The 20,497-nt window shown below is 36.2% G+C and overlaps 4 protein-coding genes across 7 annotated transcripts; 1 reads left to right on the top strand and 3 right to left on the bottom strand.

Annotated features, from left to right (window-relative positions):
* The first annotated feature begins 1,551 nt into the window (after positions 1-1,551).
* Positions 1,552-7,028, top strand: LOC130715259 (crossover junction endonuclease EME1B-like). Its single transcript, XM_057565339.1, has 12 exons — positions 1,552-1,960; positions 2,602-2,754; positions 2,839-2,918; positions 3,082-3,231; positions 3,323-3,476; positions 3,622-3,731; positions 4,896-5,071; positions 5,280-5,343; positions 5,446-5,564; positions 6,000-6,089; positions 6,215-6,329; positions 6,522-7,028. Exons 1-12 carry the CDS (start codon positions 1,660-1,662, stop codon positions 6,696-6,698), a joined length of 1,689 nt encoding a protein of 562 aa, XP_057421322.1. The 5' UTR covers positions 1,552-1,659; the 3' UTR covers positions 6,699-7,028.
* A 245-nt stretch (positions 7,029-7,273) lies between these two features.
* On the bottom strand, positions 7,274-12,277 carry LOC130711629 (probable serine/threonine-protein kinase At1g54610). Its single transcript, XM_057561327.1, has 7 exons — positions 11,450-12,277; positions 10,061-10,345; positions 9,625-9,942; positions 8,796-9,017; positions 8,400-8,494; positions 8,086-8,206; positions 7,274-7,864 (listed from the first exon to the last, which is right to left on the bottom strand). Exons 1-7 carry the CDS (start codon positions 11,846-11,848, stop codon positions 7,520-7,522), a joined length of 1,785 nt encoding a protein of 594 aa, XP_057417310.1. The 5' UTR covers positions 11,849-12,277; the 3' UTR covers positions 7,274-7,519.
* Positions 12,278-12,398: 121 nt separating this feature from the next.
* On the bottom strand, positions 12,399-17,226 carry LOC130711630 (TSL-kinase interacting protein 1). 4 transcript variants are annotated; one of them, XM_057561329.1, is made up of 9 exons: positions 17,201-17,226; positions 16,356-16,894; positions 16,073-16,202; positions 15,157-15,377; positions 14,818-15,053; positions 14,477-14,717; positions 13,558-13,959; positions 12,880-12,999; positions 12,399-12,788 (listed from the first exon to the last, which is right to left on the bottom strand). In XM_057561329.1, the coding sequence occupies exons 3-9, from the start codon at positions 16,185-16,187 to the stop codon at positions 12,699-12,701; spliced, it is 1,425 nt and encodes a 474-aa protein (XP_057417312.1). In that variant the 5' UTR covers positions 16,188-16,202; positions 16,356-16,894; positions 17,201-17,226; the 3' UTR covers positions 12,399-12,698. The 4 variants fall into 4 exon arrangements, with proteins under 4 accessions (XP_057417312.1, XP_057417314.1, XP_057417311.1 ...); XM_057561331.1 differs by lacking the exon at positions 16,356-16,894 and having other exon boundaries at positions 17,201-17,217; XM_057561328.1 differs by lacking the exons at positions 16,356-16,894; positions 17,201-17,226 and adding an exon at positions 16,895-17,040.
* Positions 17,227-18,121: 895 nt separating this feature from the next.
* Positions 18,122-20,374, bottom strand: LOC130714356 (uncharacterized). The gene is made up of 3 exons (XM_057564254.1): positions 20,070-20,374; positions 19,601-19,681; positions 18,122-18,756 (listed from the first exon to the last, which is right to left on the bottom strand). The coding sequence occupies exons 1-3, from the start codon at positions 20,226-20,228 to the stop codon at positions 18,355-18,357; spliced, it is 642 nt and encodes a 213-aa protein (XP_057420237.1). The 5' UTR covers positions 20,229-20,374; the 3' UTR covers positions 18,122-18,354.
* Positions 20,375-20,497: the final 123 nt, after the last annotated feature.

Here is a 20,497-nt window from a genome sequence, read left to right as displayed (position 1 = left end):
TGACACCTCTGTCACCATATCTCTGAGTACAACATATAAATATTTAGTCATTATGTACACTATATAAACTTATAAACAACAAATAAAAGGTTTATATCTACCCCATTAGCTTTCTTAATAAAGGGGTAGGGTTTCCATTCTGCGTCTAAAGTGACGTAGCCCCAAGTTCATCCAAAAAAACTTTTACCATCTGATTTGGATTGCGTTGGCCTCCACTAAAATTAGGAATGAAATCTTGTAGGGTACACCCACATCTTTTCAGCGCTATGTAGTAGGAGTTTTCACTTCGTCTCACAATGTACATTCAGACAATGTTTGAATGACGGTCTGATGTGAGAAGCATATTCATTTCTCCCTTAAACAGCCTATTGTGAAACTTATCAAGTCGTTTTACCACTACGGGGAGATCTCCGTAGAGGCCTCGGAATACAACTGTGGATTGAGATCCAAGTGCGATTTCCTGTCCAACTTGTTCAAATACTTGTAGCTTAGTATAATCAGTTAGGATTCCTGGTTCTGGTTCTGGAACCAAAACCCCATTCACCCCATTCCCTTCTGGTTCTGGAACCAAAACCTCATTCACCCTATTCCCTTCTCTTTTTATTCAGTATGAAGATCTTGAACATAAAATATATGATAACTGCGAATAGAAAAACTTCTAGCCAAGAATAGGAGATTTTAGAGCATCCTTTGTTCTTGGAACCAGAAAAAAAAAACTTCACTTTTTAAGGGATGTAAGTGAAAAGTTTTTTAGAAAATTTCTGAAAACCTCCACTAGCTTTCTTTGGTTATTTTGTTGAGTTATGAATTTGATGTTTTTGTGTAGTTTTAAACATGTTATGTACGAGTTATTTGTCATGTTGTTGTAGATCAATTTCTCATGCTGACGCCAACTGCAATAAAAGCTTCATATGCAATATCATTACCCTTGACCATCGTTGTTACACAACAAGAGAATCCTTTGCCGCCACAATTATCAAGCAACATCTACTACCATCATGGGGCATCTTTAACCATCGTCACATTATACTCTACATCATTACAATGTCTATGCTCTCCAACATCACCATTACAGTCGCGTATCTTCTACTACCACCACCATCGCATAACGATCTCAATCATCGCTTGACATTTACAATCACCATTCGTTAACATTGTCAATTGTCGTCGTTGTTGCCTTATTTCCTCCACCACTGCTATCATTGGGCACCTTTCAGCTCCATACCATTTATCGTCGTTATCTCTTAACATCATTGTTATTGTTGTACACTTTATACTAATGGCGTAAATCCACTTTGAACCCACCTTACACGAGTTAGGGCAAGTTTATTCATTGGAAAATATAGGCTAACCTACAATGAGTTTAGACCCATACACCCATATGTCCCGCCGTATAACATGAAAGTGTTTGCATATTTCAATAAATTCTTAAATATGTATTCAAACATATAACTTCACCAAGTAGCAACAAAAAAAAAAAATAAACCATGGATGGAGCATTTAAAAAATGGTGGAGTTAGTGAAATTAGCACTTGATCATGAGGCTTAATTGATTATTATAAAAATGATGGAATGTATATTTACAAAATAAAAAAATGGTAGATTACGAGAACTAGCCCGTGAAAGATCCCGCGCTTATTCGAAGACGGCAGAGTAGAGATGGAGCCGATCATCCTCTCCGACGAAGATGACCCTTCAACGCCATTCCCGGTCCATTCCAAGAAACGCCGAACCGGACCGGATCCAAATCCGGCCACCGTCTACATAGTCGTCGACGACCCGACTCCACAGAAGCAACCTCCTCCTCCTCCTCCTCCTCCTTCTTCTTCCATACCTTCCATCGTCGCCGAGACTCCAATGTCTCCGCTACTGGATTCCGACGTCGCAATCGTCAAATGCACAAGAAGAACGTCTGATACTTCCGCTAGGGTTTCTCCTTCCGCCACTGGAAAATTCTCAGGTCGCTTGATTTTCTCACATTGCGCTACTACTTCGCTATATACACTATTGCATTGTGCTTATTTCTCTCTATCTATGCTTTGTTTTGCAAAATTGTTGTTCGATTCACTTTCCGTAACTATTTTTCTACTGGAAGGAACCCTAACATTACTCGTTCGTAGGTAATCAATAGTTATTAGAATGAATTTAGGGTTTCAGCTACCTCTTTCTGTTGATAGCTCATTCACTGCAGCATATTACACTGAAATTGCATTTCTGTTATATGTTCATTCACAAATGATGGCTTCATTCATGATGATTTAATGTACTTTTTTAAAAAATTATGTTTCATAGACTTGCATTAAACTGGGGGTTTTCTTTGTTCCATGCTAAGCTTCTAGATTTTCTAGTGGAATTTGGCATGCTTTGAGATTGTTGCTTTATTCTTTGCTTGTCATTATTCTATAAGAGTGTGTATTAGACAAGGTTAGAAGAGAAAATGCAAACTTCTCATTATTAAGTTATGCTGAACGGTTTATATGCGATACACATTTAACCAGTAACTATTACTAATCATAACTGCATCCAAGTGAAATGTAGCAAACTACAGCTATCTAATTATATACTATATGTAATAGTGTGGATTATCTGCTTTTTGTTCAGGAATTAGTCAAATGATATGTTTGGAATCGGATAATGAGTCGGAACAGTCTGGGAAGGGAAATTGGAATGATAATGAAACCATGGGATGGTCTTCGGATCTTGTTGGAAATTCAAGATGGACTTCAAATCCAATCGAGCCTCTAAGTTCTCCTGGTATACGGTTGTTAATGAGTTACAGTTGTTCTTCCCTGCCTGAAATGTGTTTCGTTTATTGGCTTATGAAATTTAAAATTACAGAGAGTCTTAATCTGGGTGGAAACACAACTCAAACTGAACTGACCGGGGACAATGCTTCAAATCCAGCATCTTCACAAACAGTTAGTCATCTGTTAATGATTTTCTATGTTGTGTTTATGCAAGTTGGTTTCATCAAATTTTATTTGCTTAAAAATGAAAAAGTAGTCTGCGTTAATTTTCCCATGCTTCTTGCATTTGAGAGAACCTCATTTATTGTATGAGCTGTATGGTCATCCTGATTAGGAAAATATGAACATGGAGCAAGAGGAGAATGTCGAAAATATAAAGAGATCCAAAGTTTCTGCAAAGGGTACAACCAAGGCAACGGGAAAAGCAAAGATGTCAAAAGAAGAAAGAAGCCGCTTAATGGAGGAAAAGAAATTGCAGAAGGAAGTGCGTTTTAGTTTATAGCCCGGATTAAATGTTTATACTTTATTCTGTTCATGATTCGGAATATAATAGCTCATAAGAATTTATTCTTCAGCAAGAGAAGTTACAAAAAGCAGCGCTGAAGGCTGAAGCTGCAGAGCTAAAGAAAATTGAGAAAGAAAAGCAAAAGTGGGAGAAAGGGAAGTTTGCAATAAAATCTATTGTGGCAAAAATTGATTCAAAGGTAGTTGAATCAGGTTCTATTGGAGGTAGGTTACTGTTATCCAGAGCCATAACTACATGATAGTTTTCTATGTAGTTCCTTAATATCTGAATTTATGACTACAACATAAATTGTAATGTAATTTTTTTTTGTTATGGTGTTCTCATAAAAGCTCTATGCCCTTGCCTCAGGGCATCTGCTTACCAGATTTGCTGAAAAAGGGCTTAAATACCAAATTACGTCAAATCCAATCACGGGATCAATCTTATGGTCTATGGAAGTTCCTGAACATATTTCACAGGTAACAAAAGCTTGTGGTTCATCTTTAAGCACCATATTCATTGAACATTTCTCTGACTGTAATCATCAATATCATTTATTTTCTTTTACTTTTTTGGGTATTCCGTATCCATCTGTGTTTACAATGATCATTTTTTTCCGGAAGTTCCAAAATAAATGTTATTTTATTTGGGTTAATTGACATGGTTTTACCTTGTAATTCTTTTTTGTGACACTGATATATTGTATTTTAAGCTAAATAGTTGATGGGACTAGGCACACCAAGACAGATGGAATAGTTAGTTTATTCATGTAAATGGAGGAATTTCTGCAGAAACAGTTTATAACTCTCGGAAACTAGAAGGCAATACGAGTAAGAAAATGTAATTATAAGAAAATATCTCTTCTGACCTTAGCTAGCATCTCTCAATCTGCAAAACTGATATCTCAAGCCACAATGCCCTCTTCTCCAAAATTCTGACATAGTGATATGCTCCTTCCTCTCTCCCCATCCATAACTAACTTTTCCGGCTCATATCATTCTCCCTCTTCTGTTTTAGTAACTAACTCTCCTCATTCCTATCCTCTGCATGTCCCTTTCTTCTTCTAGTGCGAATCAAGTCTGGGGAGCATGACTAATTCGGTTCACCAATTGGCACATACCCTCTTCTCGATGTGGACTTCTAGCATTAGTGCTGTGATAGGAAGTCTTATGGAGTAACAAAAATGCTTTGAGAAAAAAAAAACCTGAATTCATGAGAAGGAGGAGTGTATTTAGCTACATGAGTTCTAATGGCGCTACTTGCTTTTGCTTTGTTGATTATATTCTCATAACTGGTTGTCTGTGGTTAACGCTTTTCACCTCAGCCTCAACCTCAGGCTTAATCTTGTATTATTTTCATTGGAACTCATCTAAGAGGCTGCAAGTTGCTTTAATGTTTCAATCACGTACTCATGTATTTTTGTATATGTTCAAGAGAGAGATGCCATGACTCCACGTCATGTTTTGATGACCATAAGATTTTTTCCCCATTGGGGGCAGGGGGTGATGAACTTTCAAAAGTCTTGGTAGCGTGAAATTGTTTTATATATCTTATTAAAACATTTTTCTTTAACATCCAAGTTAGATGAATATTTCTGTGAAGGTTCTTTGTTCAATTGATATCAATGTCATTATTATTTGCAGCTTTCTACTGAAAGAGTCGAGATTCCATATGTCTTACTAGTTTATGAGGCCGACAAGTTTTGTAACCTCACCATGGATAATTCTTTTTTTGATCAACTCTCGAGCATTCAAAGTCATTATCCAGCTTATACAGTTTGTTACCTCACCAATAGGTTATTTTCCTACATTAACAAAAGGTAAGTGATATATTGCAATTTTCATAGTGCAAACAACCTTCTTGACATGCAAATCCACACCTATTAGTATTTTCGTTCTGCATATGATTGAATTTATCTGCTGATTTCTTCTGACCCTTTGGCCAACATATTGATTAGTACTAACATATAATTTCTGTTTATTTCACAATATTATTTTGTTAAAACATTGATTTTCATGATCTGTTAGGGAACAGGAGAAATACAAGAACCCTGAAAACAATAGTTCTTGGAGACGTCCACCTGTTGAGGAGGTTGAATAACTGACCCTCTCTATTCAAATTATGAGGCATAAGTGAGTAGAGGCTTAAATAATCACCTTCTAATATAAACATTTATTTAAAATTGTCTTGTAGGTGCTAGCGAAACTAACAACTAATTTCACCAAAGTACACTCCAGGCAGTGTGTAGATGAGGCTGAACTAGCTGAGCATGTTGTTGGTTTGACGAGCAGCTTGGCATCTTGTCAGTTTAGGTACATGATGCCTTGATTTTATATATTGAATTAGAGCCATGTCAATCTTTGAAGGAAATCAGTTTTTATATGCAAAATTTCTACACATGAAACCAGTTATGCAGAATCCATTAAAAGTTGGGTTGAAGAAAGACGGAATTTGATATGTCTAATGATTCTTTGCTATATCTATGTCATTACAAATAAATCCATTGTCCTTTTCATTCTCTCTCTTTTTTTCACCTTTTTTCTTATATTTTGAATTTGTACTGAAGCATTTTTTTAAGTTTGCAAGAACAACTTACATGTAGTAAAATTGCTGTCATTTGGTACTGGACGACACTATGCCCGCTTTTTAATACTGTAAACTGTAAAGCTGTAGCATGCTTCTTGTTTGATTTATCTTTTTATTTTTTAAATGAATATTACACTATACTCTTTCATTGATAATTGCAGAAAGAAATTAACTCGGTTATCTGTAAATGCAAATGGATCGCTTATTCCAAAGGACAGTGTTGACCGTAATTTAATAAAGAAATCTTTGTGGTGAGTGATGTTTACATTGTTATATTGCATAGAGAAATGCTAGTATCCTCGTAATTACTTAAACATTGAAGATCTTGCCAGCACAAAAGGATATAATACTTTCTGTTTCTGGCTTTCATGTCTAGGTTAAAAGCTTTGGTTGCTATCCCCAAGGTACAGCCACGGTTTGCTATCGCTATTGGGAAGAAATACCCAACCATGAAATCCCTGTTAAGTGTTTATATGGATCCAAGTAAATCGGTATGTGCTGTTAGATAGCATTTTTTCGCTTTGATTTTCCTAATTGATTAAATTAGACACTGAAATCCAACATTTTGACATCTTTTAGTTGCTTTAGCTTCAAATACATGCTGATAAAATAAGAAATGGCTTTTATTGTCCATTACAATAGAAGATGAAATATAAAGTTTAAGACTTCTATTATGACCACAGGAGCATGAGAAGGAATTTTTACTTAAAGACTTGATGACGGAAGGTTTGCTTGGTGGTGACAGAAGGTTAGGTCAGGTTTGTTCAAAGCGAGTGTACAGAATTCTAATGGCGCGAAGCGGATCCATTAGAACAGATGATGTCGAGGATGGTGCTGATTTCTTTGAGCGTCAATCCTGAATAGCTTTACATGTATCGGGTTTTGTTTTTTGGGGTGGGAGGAGAAATGGCCTTTTCCACCTGCAGGGTTGGATTTGAACCCTGCATCTAAAGGATGTCTACCAACTCTTATTCTACCACATAAGCTATCCAGAGGGGGCGGGCATATACCGTGTTCAAGAATGCGTGTCAACATGTTAATATGCATGGGCTTTCATTTCTAAATTGCACACTCTTTTTAACCAAAATATGGAAGATAAGAACTTGTAGAAAAGAATCACAATGATGTACATACTACTAAGCTAACTGCTAATTGCCATGCATGGATAGGGCAGAAAATTTTATTTTCCAGGTCTGCTGGTCGCACATTTTTGGCCTTTCCGCAATTAGGCAGCATATTATTTACGGAAAAAGTTTGGTTGGCACTCTAAATTTACCTAACTCAGAGAAATGCAGGAATAGAAGAGAAGAAAATGAGAGAAATGATGAATGATGTGATTGGAAAAGAAAATGGGTGAAAAGGTGATAGAAGATTATGTTTGGTTAAAATGAATCAAAACCTTATATCTACTGTATATTCTAACCCATAATTTTTCGATAAATGGCAGTGCTTTAATCATAAAGGCAAGCATTCATTACAAAAAAATAATCCCTGAACTAAGAATAATTCTCACATTAGTTTTAACTAATAAAAGAGAAAATGTTGAAAAAAAAAGTATTAAAGTGATTGTTGGTAGCACTCCTCCTAAGATTTAATTATAAATAGACATGCTGAAGGTTGTCCAAAATAAGGACTCAACTATTTTCTCACAGAGCTTTCGACAAAGAAGTGTGACCGTGTATCATATTTCATACACCCAAGGGTCATATTCACCTGATCCATTTAGACTTGACAACTTCTCTGGAGCACGCTTAAAATCCATAGTAGAAAAAGACTTGCGAATTAGGCCAAATTCATTGCCTTCGTTGCGGTTAATCATATCAATAATAGAGGCCTGTAAGAGGGTGTAGTTCTTAATGTTCTTAAGAGCATTAGGATGACCCTCAGTCTTGGGGGATTTTCTCCCATTGTTGAGAAAAACTGGGGATATTGATGAGTTCATGTTCACTTCGTTCATAAATTGAGATGATCTGCTACTTCCACTGGTCCACAACTCTTGACCTTTCTTGTTTTCCACACTCTTCTCCTGGCAAAAGTCCAAACCAAAGGATACAGAAGTTATTATCTTTGTCGTCACTGTAATCAATAATTGCACAAGACTGTTTTAAAGGATTTGGTGCATGTTCTAATACACGGTAGAAAATCACAGTGGACAACCAGAAAGTTCCTTCTATCCACCGTGATTTTGACTCACTAAGGTTTTCTATAATGTATCCAAACATGCACTTAATTAAGCATGGAACTGACCTCCTTTGATCGTTCTGACTCTACCTTGCTTTGCTTAGCAATTTGGTTCTTTCCTGATAGGCTTACATTGCTTGTTCTTGATTTAGATACTTGCCTTTTGTCCTTGTCCAAATGCTTGCGCCTATATCATGAAAAACAACAATCAAGTGATCAATTTAGTCCAATGAAAGTATCAAATCCAGTGCTGCAATCGAGCTATCAACAACACATAATTTTGTCAACATTGGTTATCAAGAAATGTCTCATACTCTCATATATCAAAACCATGACGATGAAAGAAAAAGCTTTTCCAGTTCTAGACAGATATCTCATACCTTTTGCGTCTCTTGGTATGTAACCGTTCATCCTCTTCATTGTAGATTGTTGGTAACTCTGAAATCTGACATGCTAATGGACTAGATTTGAAGAACTGAAAGTAGTAAACACTTAGAAAATTGTAATATGAAATACCATGTTTTCAGGACACACAAAACTTATATATTGATGAGCTTATTTTTACTCAGAATCAATTTTGGAACCCATAAGCTACTTACAAAAACTTTGCCTCAAAATTGATTTTGACTTCAGAATCCATTGTGAAAAGATTTCAAACATGCACTAAGATATTTTGATCTGAACAGTCTTACTAAGTCATTCATTGTAAAAAGCAGATCAAATAACTGACCATAAAATCTACAAGAAGCATCATTAGCAACAAGAGCATAACTCACTTCACTTTCAAGAGCTGAGGCAGCGTCGCCACGGCAGCCAGAATCTAAATCAAGTAGTGTGGTCAAGAGAGCACGAGTGGAGGAAGGAAAATCCCGGAACTTTTCTTCATAACTAGCTCTGTAATGCTGTGGTGGACGGTAGCTCGTCATTAGCTTCATCTTTTTGTAGTAATTGTCTGAAGGTGAACCACAAAGTTTGAAGATCATGTGGAGTTGTTCAATCTGTATACATAACATGCTTAGTAGCTTATCAAACTACAAAAGATGCTACAAATCATTTTTAAAAGGGGTATATCAGCAATGGTAAGAAAACAAGAATTAGATTCATAGAATACAACACAAACAGTCATGTATGTAACCCTACTCAGCAAGAGATATAGAATATAAAAATCAGGAAACAAAACAAGAATGCCTTTAACATATTTGTGACATGATGACCTGTTATAAATCTTCAAATGATCAATCTTTCATTGTGTATAGTTTATGTTCCGACCTTGGTCATCCATGGACCGACCCAAAGTCAGGTTGTCAACACTCAGCATTAGGCACAACACCACAGTCTCCAACCGACTTAATGAAAGGGAGGTCAACTTGGCCTAAAACTGAGGACTAGGGTTAATGGGTTCAGACCAAAATGACTTTGGTCCCTGGTTCCGGGTCATGCAAACTCGTCTCTTATTAAGTCGGTTGGAGACTATTGGGTTGTGCCTAATGTTGAGTCAGTTGGAGACAACCTTGACTTTGGGTCGGCCCATGGATGACTTAAGTTGGAACAGTTTCCAAGCTAGAATCTTCCACAATTTTCATGCAGTCCAGATAAAAGTTTTACCTCTGTCCTCCCAGGCATAATTGGTCTTCCAATGAACATCTCAGCCAAAAGACATCCTGCACTCCAGAGATCGATGCTATAATCATAATCAGTTGAACCTAAAAGAAGTTCAGGAGCTCTATACCAAAGTGTCACCACTCGATTTGTAAGAGGCCCTTCAGTTTTAGTAGCAGGAGAATGTCCAAGCCCAAAATCTGCAAGTTTGAGCTCCCCTCTTCTATCTATTAACAAGTTAGAAGCTTTTATATCTCGGTGCATAACTCCCCTCTCATGACAATGCTGAAGCCCCAATAGCAACTGCCTCATGTAACATTTGATCTGCATAACATACAACCAAACCTCTCTATTATGGCACATTACAATCTTCCCAAACAGCAAACATATCAGAATTTAACCACAATCTCAATAAAAAAATCAATGGAAAGAAATCTCCAACCTGTGGTTCAGTGAGTCTCTCCCCAGGGCGGGAGATAATTCTGGTAAGGTCAAATTGCATGTAATCAAAGACTAGATAAAGACTATACTGCATCCTTGAAGTTGCTAATCCTCTGAGTTTGATGACATTGGGATGATCCAGTGTCTGCAGTATCATGATCTCTCTTGCCATGAACTTGATGCTTTCTGAATCAGATGTGTCAAACCGTACCTTCTTCAAAGCAACAATCTTTCCAGTGTCCTTATCTCGGGCTTTGTATACATTGCTATATGTTCCACGTCCTACCTATATAACAAAAAACAATGTGAACTGAAACTATGGAGCAACTTTAATAAAGAAATGTGCTAGAGAAAAAAAAAATTGATGCTAGCATATACTCTTAAATCCTCAAACTTCTAATGGATTTCAATATGAAGTCATCTATATCATTAAAGAATTGTTATTAAGGAGCAAAGTATGATGAAATACTTAATTAAGCGTTTATGATCATTATAAGTAAATAAAAATGCTTATTCATACGTTATTTTGAGAGAATTATAAAAATAGATTCAGAATAAGTTATAAGTGCGGAGAGTATCTTATCACCAAGTAAGTATACCTATTTTTTTTACTATTGGAGGAAGACTATATGACACTTAAAAGAGCTTAAAATAAGGTTTGGTGCTTCTACAAGCAACCGTGCCTTATGATTAAAATAATATTTTTTTCTCTCTTAACCACCGTATTAATTTGAATCAAGTTAATTACAAATAAAAACCTAAATATGTGGGATCCAATAAAAATAAATAAATAAGCTACAATTGTAGTAAAAACTAGAAAAAATAATTGTGAGTTACTTAAATATTATGTGACATTTTAGATCTACTAAATATTGCTGAGCAACTCCCATAAAATACTTACATCTCACATACACGGTGATACACGTGTATAAGCGTTTTTATTTTTATGATATAATAATACTCCCTCTGGTCCTATTTATAAGCAACAAAAAAAAAATTCACATAGTTTAAGAAATGTAGTTAAACTAGATAAAATGCATTAAATATGTCTTAAATCAAAATAAACTTCCAAAATTACCCTTTGTTATTAGTGTTGGAAAATGGGAAAGAGAGAGAATAATTAATGAGACACATTTTACAAGTTAGAATTAATAAGGGCATCATTGGAAAAAAAATAATTAATATAGCTCAAACTTTCATTTGGTTTTTATAAAAAGGACCAAAATTTTTCTTCTCTTTCATGCTTATAAATAGGACCGGAGGGAGTATAATATATCTGTAAGTTATAAGTAGAAAAGAACGTTTGGAAATATTTGCTGGAAGAGAAATAATATATTTCTATACTGCGCTAGATTTTTAATAATTAACACTAAATGAAGTGCATGTTTACCTTTCCGAGTTTTTCATAGCAATCAGCACTCTTGGGAACCAAAGTAGCCAAAACGTTTGCAGGGATATTATCAACCAGCCATTTTGGCCACCCATCAACATCTTCCTTGCTTGCAATCTTCCTCTTCTCCTCAGACCTGCCCGAAACATTCCCAACGTCACTCTTCTCATCATTCTTAGCAACATTTTCCTTCGCCTTATCATTCCCATCTTCTTCTCCTCCTTCACCGCCACCTGAAGCAGTCTTTTGATGACTCACAGTGACTACTCTCTTCTTTGTTTCCACGTTCTTAGAGGAATGTGACCTTGAATGCTCTCTTTTTGCATACTCATTTTCTCGTTTTAACCTCTCCAAATTTCGGTTTCGAGGGGGAGCGTTCTTACTGCTAAAGCATCCCATAGCAATTCTAAGCTGCAAATATCTCTGTTTTGGTAACAACCACGTAACTCATGGCATATTCTATCCACTGCAACTATAAATATAATAATTAATGAAAGGGAAAAGGGTGATAGAAGAAGAAAATAGGGGTAGGGTTTGACGGAGAATGTGAACAGCAGCTGAGCATGGAACAGCAATCTTTGCCGGCCCACTGAGAATTTTGCAATGTTTGGAATTATGGGAGAAGATCAGGTACATATCACCATAAATCATAGCTTTCTACGTCAACAGCGATTGAGTAATAGGCTAGAAATCCAATGTTTAACAATTACAATATTGGAACTATGTTCTTAACGAACCGGCTCATAGTCACCAAGCTGGCTGTCATATACATACTCATTATTACCAACCCTCATATAAATTGATTTTTCTGTTTGACCATTTCAGTTCATCAGCGCTTGAGGGTAGAAGTAGAACAACATAAAGCTAAGCAACCAAATCAGGACCTTGTTGATAAGAAGTCATGAACTATCCGTTTAGATACACAGTAAAAATCTACGGTGAACCAAAATTACGGTGAAAGTACATATTTGGATACACAGTAAAAAATCAGGTTGAAGTCAAAATCATGATCGACAGAAGCAAAAACTAATGTAAGTTACTTCTATCTATCATGATTCTATTGTATGTCTTAACATGCGCTAAAGAGAAGATAATACAAAGAGAAATATTTGTCCCCTCTATAAATGATTTTTACACCTGAAACTCGGTAACTTCAGCAAATGTCCCTGTTATATACAATTTGTTTCTTCTATTTCCTAAGCAGGTATTTTCAAAATGGATCATTTGGTCTCAAACTTGTGCATCTTTATTATTTAACAAATCCACCGATGCTAGCACTGTCTCCGCCATTAAGCTTTGTGGCCGCCATGCCAAGATCAAAAGGTCCCATAGAGTCATTCTGTATTCAGATGGTATATTAGTTAGATCAGAAATTGTGGGAATAAACACACAAAAAAACACTGAAGTGCTTCAATAAGAAAATTAAATACCCATTTGATGCCTGTTAACCCAAGACTTCTTTCATCATCATACAAACGTGAAGAAAGCGAGGAGTCTGTCTGAGTCTTCCCAGTTAGGGGATTTTGTGGACGACTATCTTGATCATTCACCTTTATAACACAATAACACAATAAGTGAGAATGAAGTGCAGAGTAATGATGGACATCAAAGTTTCTATCCAATTTTTAGTCTATAAATGAAAACTTATCCCGATCACACATCAATATGAAGCCTGATTATCTGAATGCAACATTGAAGTTATTTTATTAGCAATGCAATTTTGGTGGAGCCTTAGGCTCATTTAAAACATCAAATATTCTGTTCAAATGAGCCTTGACACAAAGTATTCATAAAGCTGACAAATAATATCCAGTTGTACAAAATATTTTGGAAAAACTTCTATCTTTCACAAACCGAAGTTAAAGACATGACATAGGGGATCGCAAAGTTGATGTTCCTATGCAATTGTCAAATCATAAAAAGGAGAAAAGGCGGAAAAGAAGTCTCATTATTTCAAAAAGGAAAAGGTGAAATGATTAAAAAAAGCCAGTAAATAACTTGTGAGCCATCTTACAAGAAGAATTTGGTAGTTTTTGCATCATAGGTACAAGCAACACTAACCTCTCAAATTTAAATAATAGTTTTTGGTTGAAAGTGAAACAACTGACCTTGTCTGAATTTAACAACTTCAATAAGTTTGAAGGAACGTCCTGACTGCAGCCCACTGAAAAACCTTTTCCACTAGCAGTCTGCACATCTGCTGAGGACGATAACTTTCGAAGAGGAAATGCATGGCATGTTTCTTCAGCATCCAATATAGATGTGCGTAACACTTCAGCAGGTGGTCTTGAAACAGGAGGACGACTACTTCGGGCAAAGATAAAAGCATCCAAGGAATCAGAAACTATTTGACTTGGCTGTGTCGCAGCATTGGAGCCAAATGATTTTGGATCAAACCCACTCATTAATGATGCTTCAGACAGGAGGCCCCCAATGCTTATATTGGTTAGACTATCCATCCATGGTGGTAAAGGCTGTTCATGGCTACTACATACTCTTGGCTCATTATCCTAGTTAGAACAAAACACGCATATCTTAGAAAACAAATATTTGGGATGGAATGTACTGGAATTTAGTTTCATATAAGAACATATGCTATAGATTATAACCACCAGAGGACAGACTGGAATTCAAAATCCATTCTAAACTTCAGAACCAACCAACAATATATTTATCAAACATATAATAGAGGACAATAAACAAGAATATTGTTCAAGTGTTTTATACATGCTATCACAAATATGACTAACAGCATTTTGAACTTGAAAATTTCCACATCATATGCACCAACGCTTCTTTCCAAATCATATAACTAAAACTTTCCACATAATTCTACAAGTCAATATGAAGAAAACCCTCATAAAAAACATCTTCATGTTCCTTAACTCACACATCTAAGACTAACATCTGTATAAAACCAGAGGCACCAATAATAGCCATGACTCCTGTTATAAAATTGTGTCATTCAATTATGCAACTATCTGCAAGTTATTTTAATACGCAACAAACATCTAAATAACAGTTTACCAGGGGATCAGCAGATGTATTGTCCATTTTCTGAGTCACAATTTCACTTGTTGCATTGCCCATATCAATTGCTTTGCATTCCTCACTGGTCGCCTCATCCTTATCATGTTCCCGACGTGAAATCTCCATATTAGAATTGCAATCTCCCTCTGTTCCTCCATAGTTCACACCAGGCTTATGAGGAATTGGTGAGGAAGGTATACCAAAAGACCTAGGTTCATATGTGCAGCACCAACCATACCTTAAAAGGGATAGAACAAGTTACAACACTAAAAAGTTAAAAATTGACTACTTTCAATATAGAAAAGGAAACAGATGATAAAAATGATTGAATACTATACCTCAATCGGAAAATTGCAGGGCTTCCAATAGCAGCATAGACAGCTGAGGCTGTTGTGTCACTATCATTAATTGTCCATCTACAGTCAGGTAGATTTTCCATTTTGTTGTATGGGAAAAGCATAGGCTCTCCTTTGTTTGTACTTGAACTTCCCCACTTCTTCTCAATGTGTTGTAGCACTGAAGAGATTTTCTTTCGACCTCTAAGTGTGAGTTCTAAATATGGATTATGCCCATCCTGAAGAAAAATTAGATTAAGCATCAAGTCTAACTGCATGCATACTAGGATAGATATAAAGTATATCTAATATGTTCAAATGCTTCACATATCATCATGTAACCTTTTCAAGTCCTATTCGAGTTCCTTCATTTATTGGAAAAAGTTGTAACTTGATCTTTGCACAAGAATTGAGTGCTTGGTTGGGATGAAGCTCAAGCTCAATCGCCTCCCTCTTTTCCATTATAAACTTATCTTTTTTGTGAAGTTCTCCGCACATTCCCACAGGTTCCTTAAAAGAAAAATTCTGGTTCTCTTTGTCAGTCAACAACTCTTCACCATATCCTGAAGAGAAGAGGTTTAGATATTATATTCAGAAAAATCCATGAGAGAATGGCAAGTGAATACTTGTCGGAATTACAAAAGTAGTGTTGTGTTAGACTGTTAGGATCTAAACCTCAGGTCGTGTTAGGATCAGTAAAATCCTAACAGCAAAATGGTAGACAAAAGATGATAAAGGATAATTTTGTTGAAACTTTAATTATATAAACTGGAAAATAAAAGACACAAGAAGCTTAACCTTTTCCAAAGGGGAAATTCCCTTACAACTCAGTAATTCAAAGACTGAATCTAACCTAAGGAGGGTACTCCTATTTATAATAAATAGATCCTAATAAGATAAACTTAACCCCAAAGAAATAAAGAAGATATACGAACCAAAATAAAAGATAACCACATAATATAAAAGATACTCTAAATCTAAAAGATAACCCAACCCCAAAACTAAAGATCTCCTAAGATAGACTCTAAAACTGAAGGGGAAAAAAACTAAAACCCTAATAAGTAGATCCTAACATGTTGCCTTATCCAAGATAAAAAAGATTCATTTCTTTGGAAATAATATTCCTAACAGGCAAATTGAACCTACAAAGCTTATTCTAGTTCTTAGATAGAGGCTTAAAAATCAACACATCAAGAGAGAGGAATATATGAAACCAAAGAGTCATTTAAAATCAATAAAACAGTACATTGGTGATCACCTCTTGCTTTGGAAACCCGCTTATTGGTTCCCTTGGAAGTATTTTTCACTCCAACAGATCCTGTCTTTGGACTGCACTTTGCAGAAGCCTTCACAGTTGACCTACCTGCTTTCATGATAGTCCAACCTTCCTAAAAGGTGATAATAATAAATAATCTTCATTACTATCCTCCTTAAGAAAGCACAAATACAACAATTTTGACAAAGATGTTATATGCGGTACAAAAGAGTAATTACAATTGACTACCAGAAATTTCATAAAATAAAAAATCATTCATGCTTACTTTCAGCACCTTATGTCATGACATCATAAAACCAGACAGGTACAATCTAATCAGTGCATAAGTTTCCTCACAGTTCTCAGATTCTATCACCGCAATGTCTACAACAGCAACAATAAGAATTGAACAGACAAATTTTCTCAGCTAAGAATCAGTACATCAGATTCATAATTTGCACTAACTCTAAACTTGCAACCGAAAATTCACAATACGTAACCCTAATTTCTTTTTCCTATACTTCGCCACAATGCTCAAATTCCTTTTTCGACTCCGGATTCACACAATTACCAAATATGTGAGAAGAGAACTAAATTTCAATAAAGGCAGATCTAACAAATCAACATCACAGCCCCGATTATGCTATGGATCACAGTGATAACAACATGAGAAATCCTAAAATCAGCATCGCAGATTCACGCAAGGCGAAACCCTAATTTGAGTGTTGTGCGATTTCGATTACGAAGAAGAACACAAATACTTTGAGAAAACTAGTAACAGAACCATGTTAAAGGAAGATGGAGATTGGGAATTGAGTTGAGTACCTTGGAGAAGCCGTGACGGAAGAGAAAGTGGATCGGATTTGCAGAACGGAGAAGAGAGAAGAGAGCGAGGAAGAAGAAGAGTGAAAGTGTTGGCGCGGGAATGAAGAATGAATGAATGTTGAAAGTTTGTAAATAGAGGGAAACCAATCAATGAAGACAGGACCACTTAACTTAATTTTCAAGCGGCGATTAATTTATTATTTTGTTTTTGATAAAACGCGACAACCGCTTGCGTTTTGTTTATTGGGTCAAAGCTTTTCCTTCTCGTATACGTTTCAACGTCTGGGCCTTAATGTGTGGGCTTACACAGCTGAAGGCCCATGCTGTCGCAATCTTTCAGGTTGAGCTCCCAGGTTTTCAATTTTTTAAGTGTAGTGAGTGATGTCGACCAATAATATAAAATAATTTTGACTCAAAAAATATATAAAAATTATAAAGTGTAGTGGTTGACCATTTCAGTTTTTAAAAGAAAAGTTATTCAACTTAAAGTACAGTTTATCAATTAAATTGATCGGTGAAAAACATGAAATAATATGATAATGTTAGTCCTTAAAAATGTAAACATATAACCAAAAAAAAAAGTAAACATAAATTCATATTGGTCTTTGAAAGTTAATATCAAAATTCGCTTGAAACGATTTTTGCATGTATTGAGATAAATTCAAATTAAGTCTGAAAAATAATAAATTTAAGATTTATATTTTAATTAAAAAACGTGTTAATTTTTTTTGGTCATTTGACCACCAGTCTCCACGGGGAAATGGGCCCACATGACTAATCTTACTCGGGATACGATAGTGATACACTTTCATAGAATTTAAAAACAATTTGTCTTGCATCATTTTACCTTTTTTCTTTTTTCTTTAACACGAGCCGCTTCGCCAGAAGAAAGCAAGATGAGGTCACTCTCCTTCGCTCATTCAGTACTTGAATTATGAGCGAAGCAAGCAAGATGAAACCACTCTCCTTCTCTCATTCAGTACTTGACTTACGAGCTTGTGTTCGTGTAGTACTCAACCCTATAAGTAAGGGGCTTATGTGCTCCACTCGCAGTCTACTAAACGAGCGTTAGAACGGACACACGGTTAGCTGCTAATCCCAGACCCGTTTCATGCTAATTGTATTGTGTAACATTACAGTTGTCATATTATACATACAAAAACTGTTACCAATTACAATAAAATTTTAGTAGTTTTGGACCTTTAACTTGGTAAAATCCCAGGTAAATATAAAACAAAACTAGCATTTTTTTCAGAATTTATGACATGGCAAGCAATTTTTCAGAACTTCTGCAAACGAAGCATACTAATGTTCAAGCTCCAAACTGGACGACAATGGTACAGAAACATGATAAAGTCCATCCACAATCAATTTTGACATTTTTTACCACCCATTTATGACCATAAATTTCAGAAATAACCTTCGCTTTTACTGTAATATATTTTCTAACTATGATAGCATCAGTATGTAAAATCATGACCAGGACTCTCTGCATGCATGTCCATGCAATCACTGGAGTTGGAAGAATTTGTATCTCTGATCTGGCTATTAGGATAAGTTATCTCACTGTTCCGGGCTCCATTCCCGGATGACATGAGATTGCTTGAAGGACAGCTCCCCTGTGCCATATGATAGGGCTGAAGGCTCCGCCGGATGGGACTAGAGAGTGCATTTGAGAATACAGAGTTTTTTGGTTGTTGATCAAGTTGCCCAGCACGCATCCCCTGCCCCACAACAGTAGTTCCAAACGCATTAGAGGGTATGGATGCACCGAAGTTAGTCGGCATTGTAGTCTGGGAGTTCTGATATACTGGCTGCCTTGGGGACATTGGTGGCTCCTCTGCTCCATATTCAAGCTCATTCTACATGCACAGACATAGCTAAAGGTTATATCCATGTGATGGATGGCCTGAAGTAATTTAATTGTAAGTTATATGTGAATTAAAGTCCAAGTGAAGTGAGAAAAGAAGGGTATTTTTTCTCATGCTCTTGGTGCAGTTCTATTAGGGTTCAGAAGGGAGTCCAATAGCAGAAAAACATGCATCAACAGACCAAACAAAGACTTCAACAGTGAATTTGGCACTACATCTTGGCCCAAAACCTTTTGGCACTATTAGATAGCATTATGTATATAGATTAAAACAGGACATGACATAGCATGAGTTCCGGAGACGACACAAAATATGAATCATATTTACTAAAAAGTAACAAGACATAAGTTGAAGGGGGGCGGGGAGTAGTACAATTTGATTGCACTAAAATAAGTAGAATCAAAGAGGACATGGCAAAATAGGCTATCCTGTTCTGTTCTACCTGTATGTGAAGCATTGTCTTATTATCTTTATTTAATCCATTCCTAACCATGAGAGACTTCATCACTCACAATTGAATTTTGATTTGTGAGCAAGTTCAACAATCAAAATCTGGTTGACACTTAGCATGGGACCTAACTCGGCTGTGAATAAACATTATATGGACAGGAAATTGTAGCAGTGAATCATAGCATTAAGAACTAGTTCTAAAACCAAACTATGTGATGAGGTCCATTAACTGGCAGTTTCACATTCAAAGCAAATGACAAAAGAACACCAATCAGCAATGTTAAGCACCTAAGAGAGCAAAGAGAGTAGTAACTCTATTGAATAAGCAATGCTATAGCAAACAAAAACCCAAGATTATGAATCAATAGAGAGTACAAAACACAACCTGCAAGTGAGCAACTACATCACCCGTTGTGACCCTTGACCCTTCTTGCTGCTGCCTAACAATCCATTGATACATTTTCTCCTGTAAGCAAATCAAAGAAGCAGCATCATTCAAAACCAACCCACAATCAAATGTTCAAACAGCACATACAATGATACAGACACACTAAGTCACCAATGAATAACAACAACCAACATCTAGCTTTTTTTTGACATTGGAATCACTCACTCTCATGAATAGATGAATTAGAATGCTGAATGTGCAATTACAAGTTACTGAATTACAAAATTGACAAAATGCAAATCCGAAATTGAACCCTAAATCTGAAATTAGCAGAGAAACGCAGAATCGATTCATCGGGTTTTGCTTCGGACGAAAGTTAAAAGTGGCGTGAGGGGATTCAAATTCGATTGATTAATTGAAAATTAGGAGAAGGTGAAGGAAGAGATAGAAGGGAATTGAAGCAGACCAGAGCGTGGCGTTCACCGGCTTGGAAGGAGAGTTTCTGTTGATTCATGGCGTGGGTGTAGAGATGAGAGAGGGAGTTGGCGGTGGTGCAGAAGGTGGAGTACATGGTCCGATCCACTTCATCGAGGCGCGTCGCCACTGACTTTCTCTTCTTCGCCATATCCTCACCCGACAAAACAAAACACACCTCTCAGACAGACTCAGAATGAAAAATAAAAAGAAAGATTGATTGGAATGAATGAATGAAAAGTTGGTGCCTCTGCTTGGTGGAGGAGATAGAAAGAGAGAGTGAAAATTGAATGAATATCTATATTGTATACCAATACATGTCTATGTCAAATTACACATTTATCTATAAGAATTGATTTGAATGTCACTTCTTTTTGTTTCTTCATTTCACTCAATTTTACCGCACTTATATGTGTGGGG

This window comes from Lotus japonicus, chromosome 4 (genome assembly GCF_012489685.1).
Source record: "Lotus japonicus ecotype B-129 chromosome 4, LjGifu_v1.2".
NCBI classification, from domain to species: domain Eukaryota; kingdom Viridiplantae; phylum Streptophyta; class Magnoliopsida; order Fabales; family Fabaceae; genus Lotus; species Lotus japonicus.
Note: the sequence above shows the minus strand (reverse complement) of the source record. Positions and strands in the feature narration are given on the sequence as shown.

What these genes read in the sequence shown, in the direction of transcription:
- LOC130715259 (XM_057565339.1), top strand. Translation starts at nt 1,660, where the DNA reads ATGGAGCCGATCATCCTCTCCGACGAAGATGACCCTTCAACGCCATTC. An exon ending in CGCCACTGGAAAATTCTCAG is followed by an intron (nt 1,961 to 2,601) that starts GTCGCTTGATTT and finishes CTTTTTGTTCAG; the next exon opens with GAATTAGTCAAATGATATGT. An exon ending in ATCCAGCATCTTCACAAACA is followed by an intron (nt 2,919 to 3,081) that starts GTTAGTCATCTG and finishes CATCCTGATTAG; the next exon opens with GAAAATATGAACATGGAGCA.
- LOC130711629 (XM_057561327.1), bottom strand. Translation starts at nt 11,848, where the DNA reads ATGGGATGCTTTAGCAGTAAGAACGCTCCCCCTCGAAACCGAAATTTG. An exon ending in TTATGCCTGGGAGGACAGAG is followed by an intron (nt 9,018 to 9,624) that starts GTAAAACTTTTA and finishes TTATGTATACAG; the next exon opens with ATTGAACAACTCCACATGAT. An exon ending in CATACCAAGAGACGCAAAAG is followed by an intron (nt 8,207 to 8,399) that starts GTATGAGATATC and finishes TTCATGATATAG; the next exon opens with GCGCAAGCATTTGGACAAGG.
- LOC130711630 (XM_057561329.1), bottom strand. Translation starts at nt 16,187, where the DNA reads ATGAAAGCAGGTAGGTCAACTGTGAAGGCTTCTGCAAAGTGCAGTCCA. An exon ending in GCGGGTTTCCAAAGCAAGAG is followed by an intron (nt 15,378 to 16,072) that starts GTGATCACCAAT and finishes TCTTCTCTTCAG; the next exon opens with GATATGGTGAAGAGTTGTTG. An exon ending in ATACATCTGCTGATCCCCTG is followed by an intron (nt 13,960 to 14,476) that starts GTAAACTGTTAT and finishes TGTTCTAACTAG; the next exon opens with GATAATGAGCCAAGAGTATG.
- LOC130714356 (XM_057564254.1), bottom strand. Translation starts at nt 20,228, where the DNA reads ATGGCGAAGAAGAGAAAGTCAGTGGCGACGCGCCTCGATGAAGTGGAT. An exon ending in CCGGTGAACGCCACGCTCTG is followed by an intron (nt 19,682 to 20,069) that starts GTCTGCTTCAAT and finishes ATTTGCTTACAG; the next exon opens with GAGAAAATGTATCAATGGAT. An exon ending in ATGTAGTTGCTCACTTGCAG is followed by an intron (nt 18,757 to 19,600) that starts GTTGTGTTTTGT and finishes CTGTGCATGTAG; the next exon opens with AATGAGCTTGAATATGGAGC.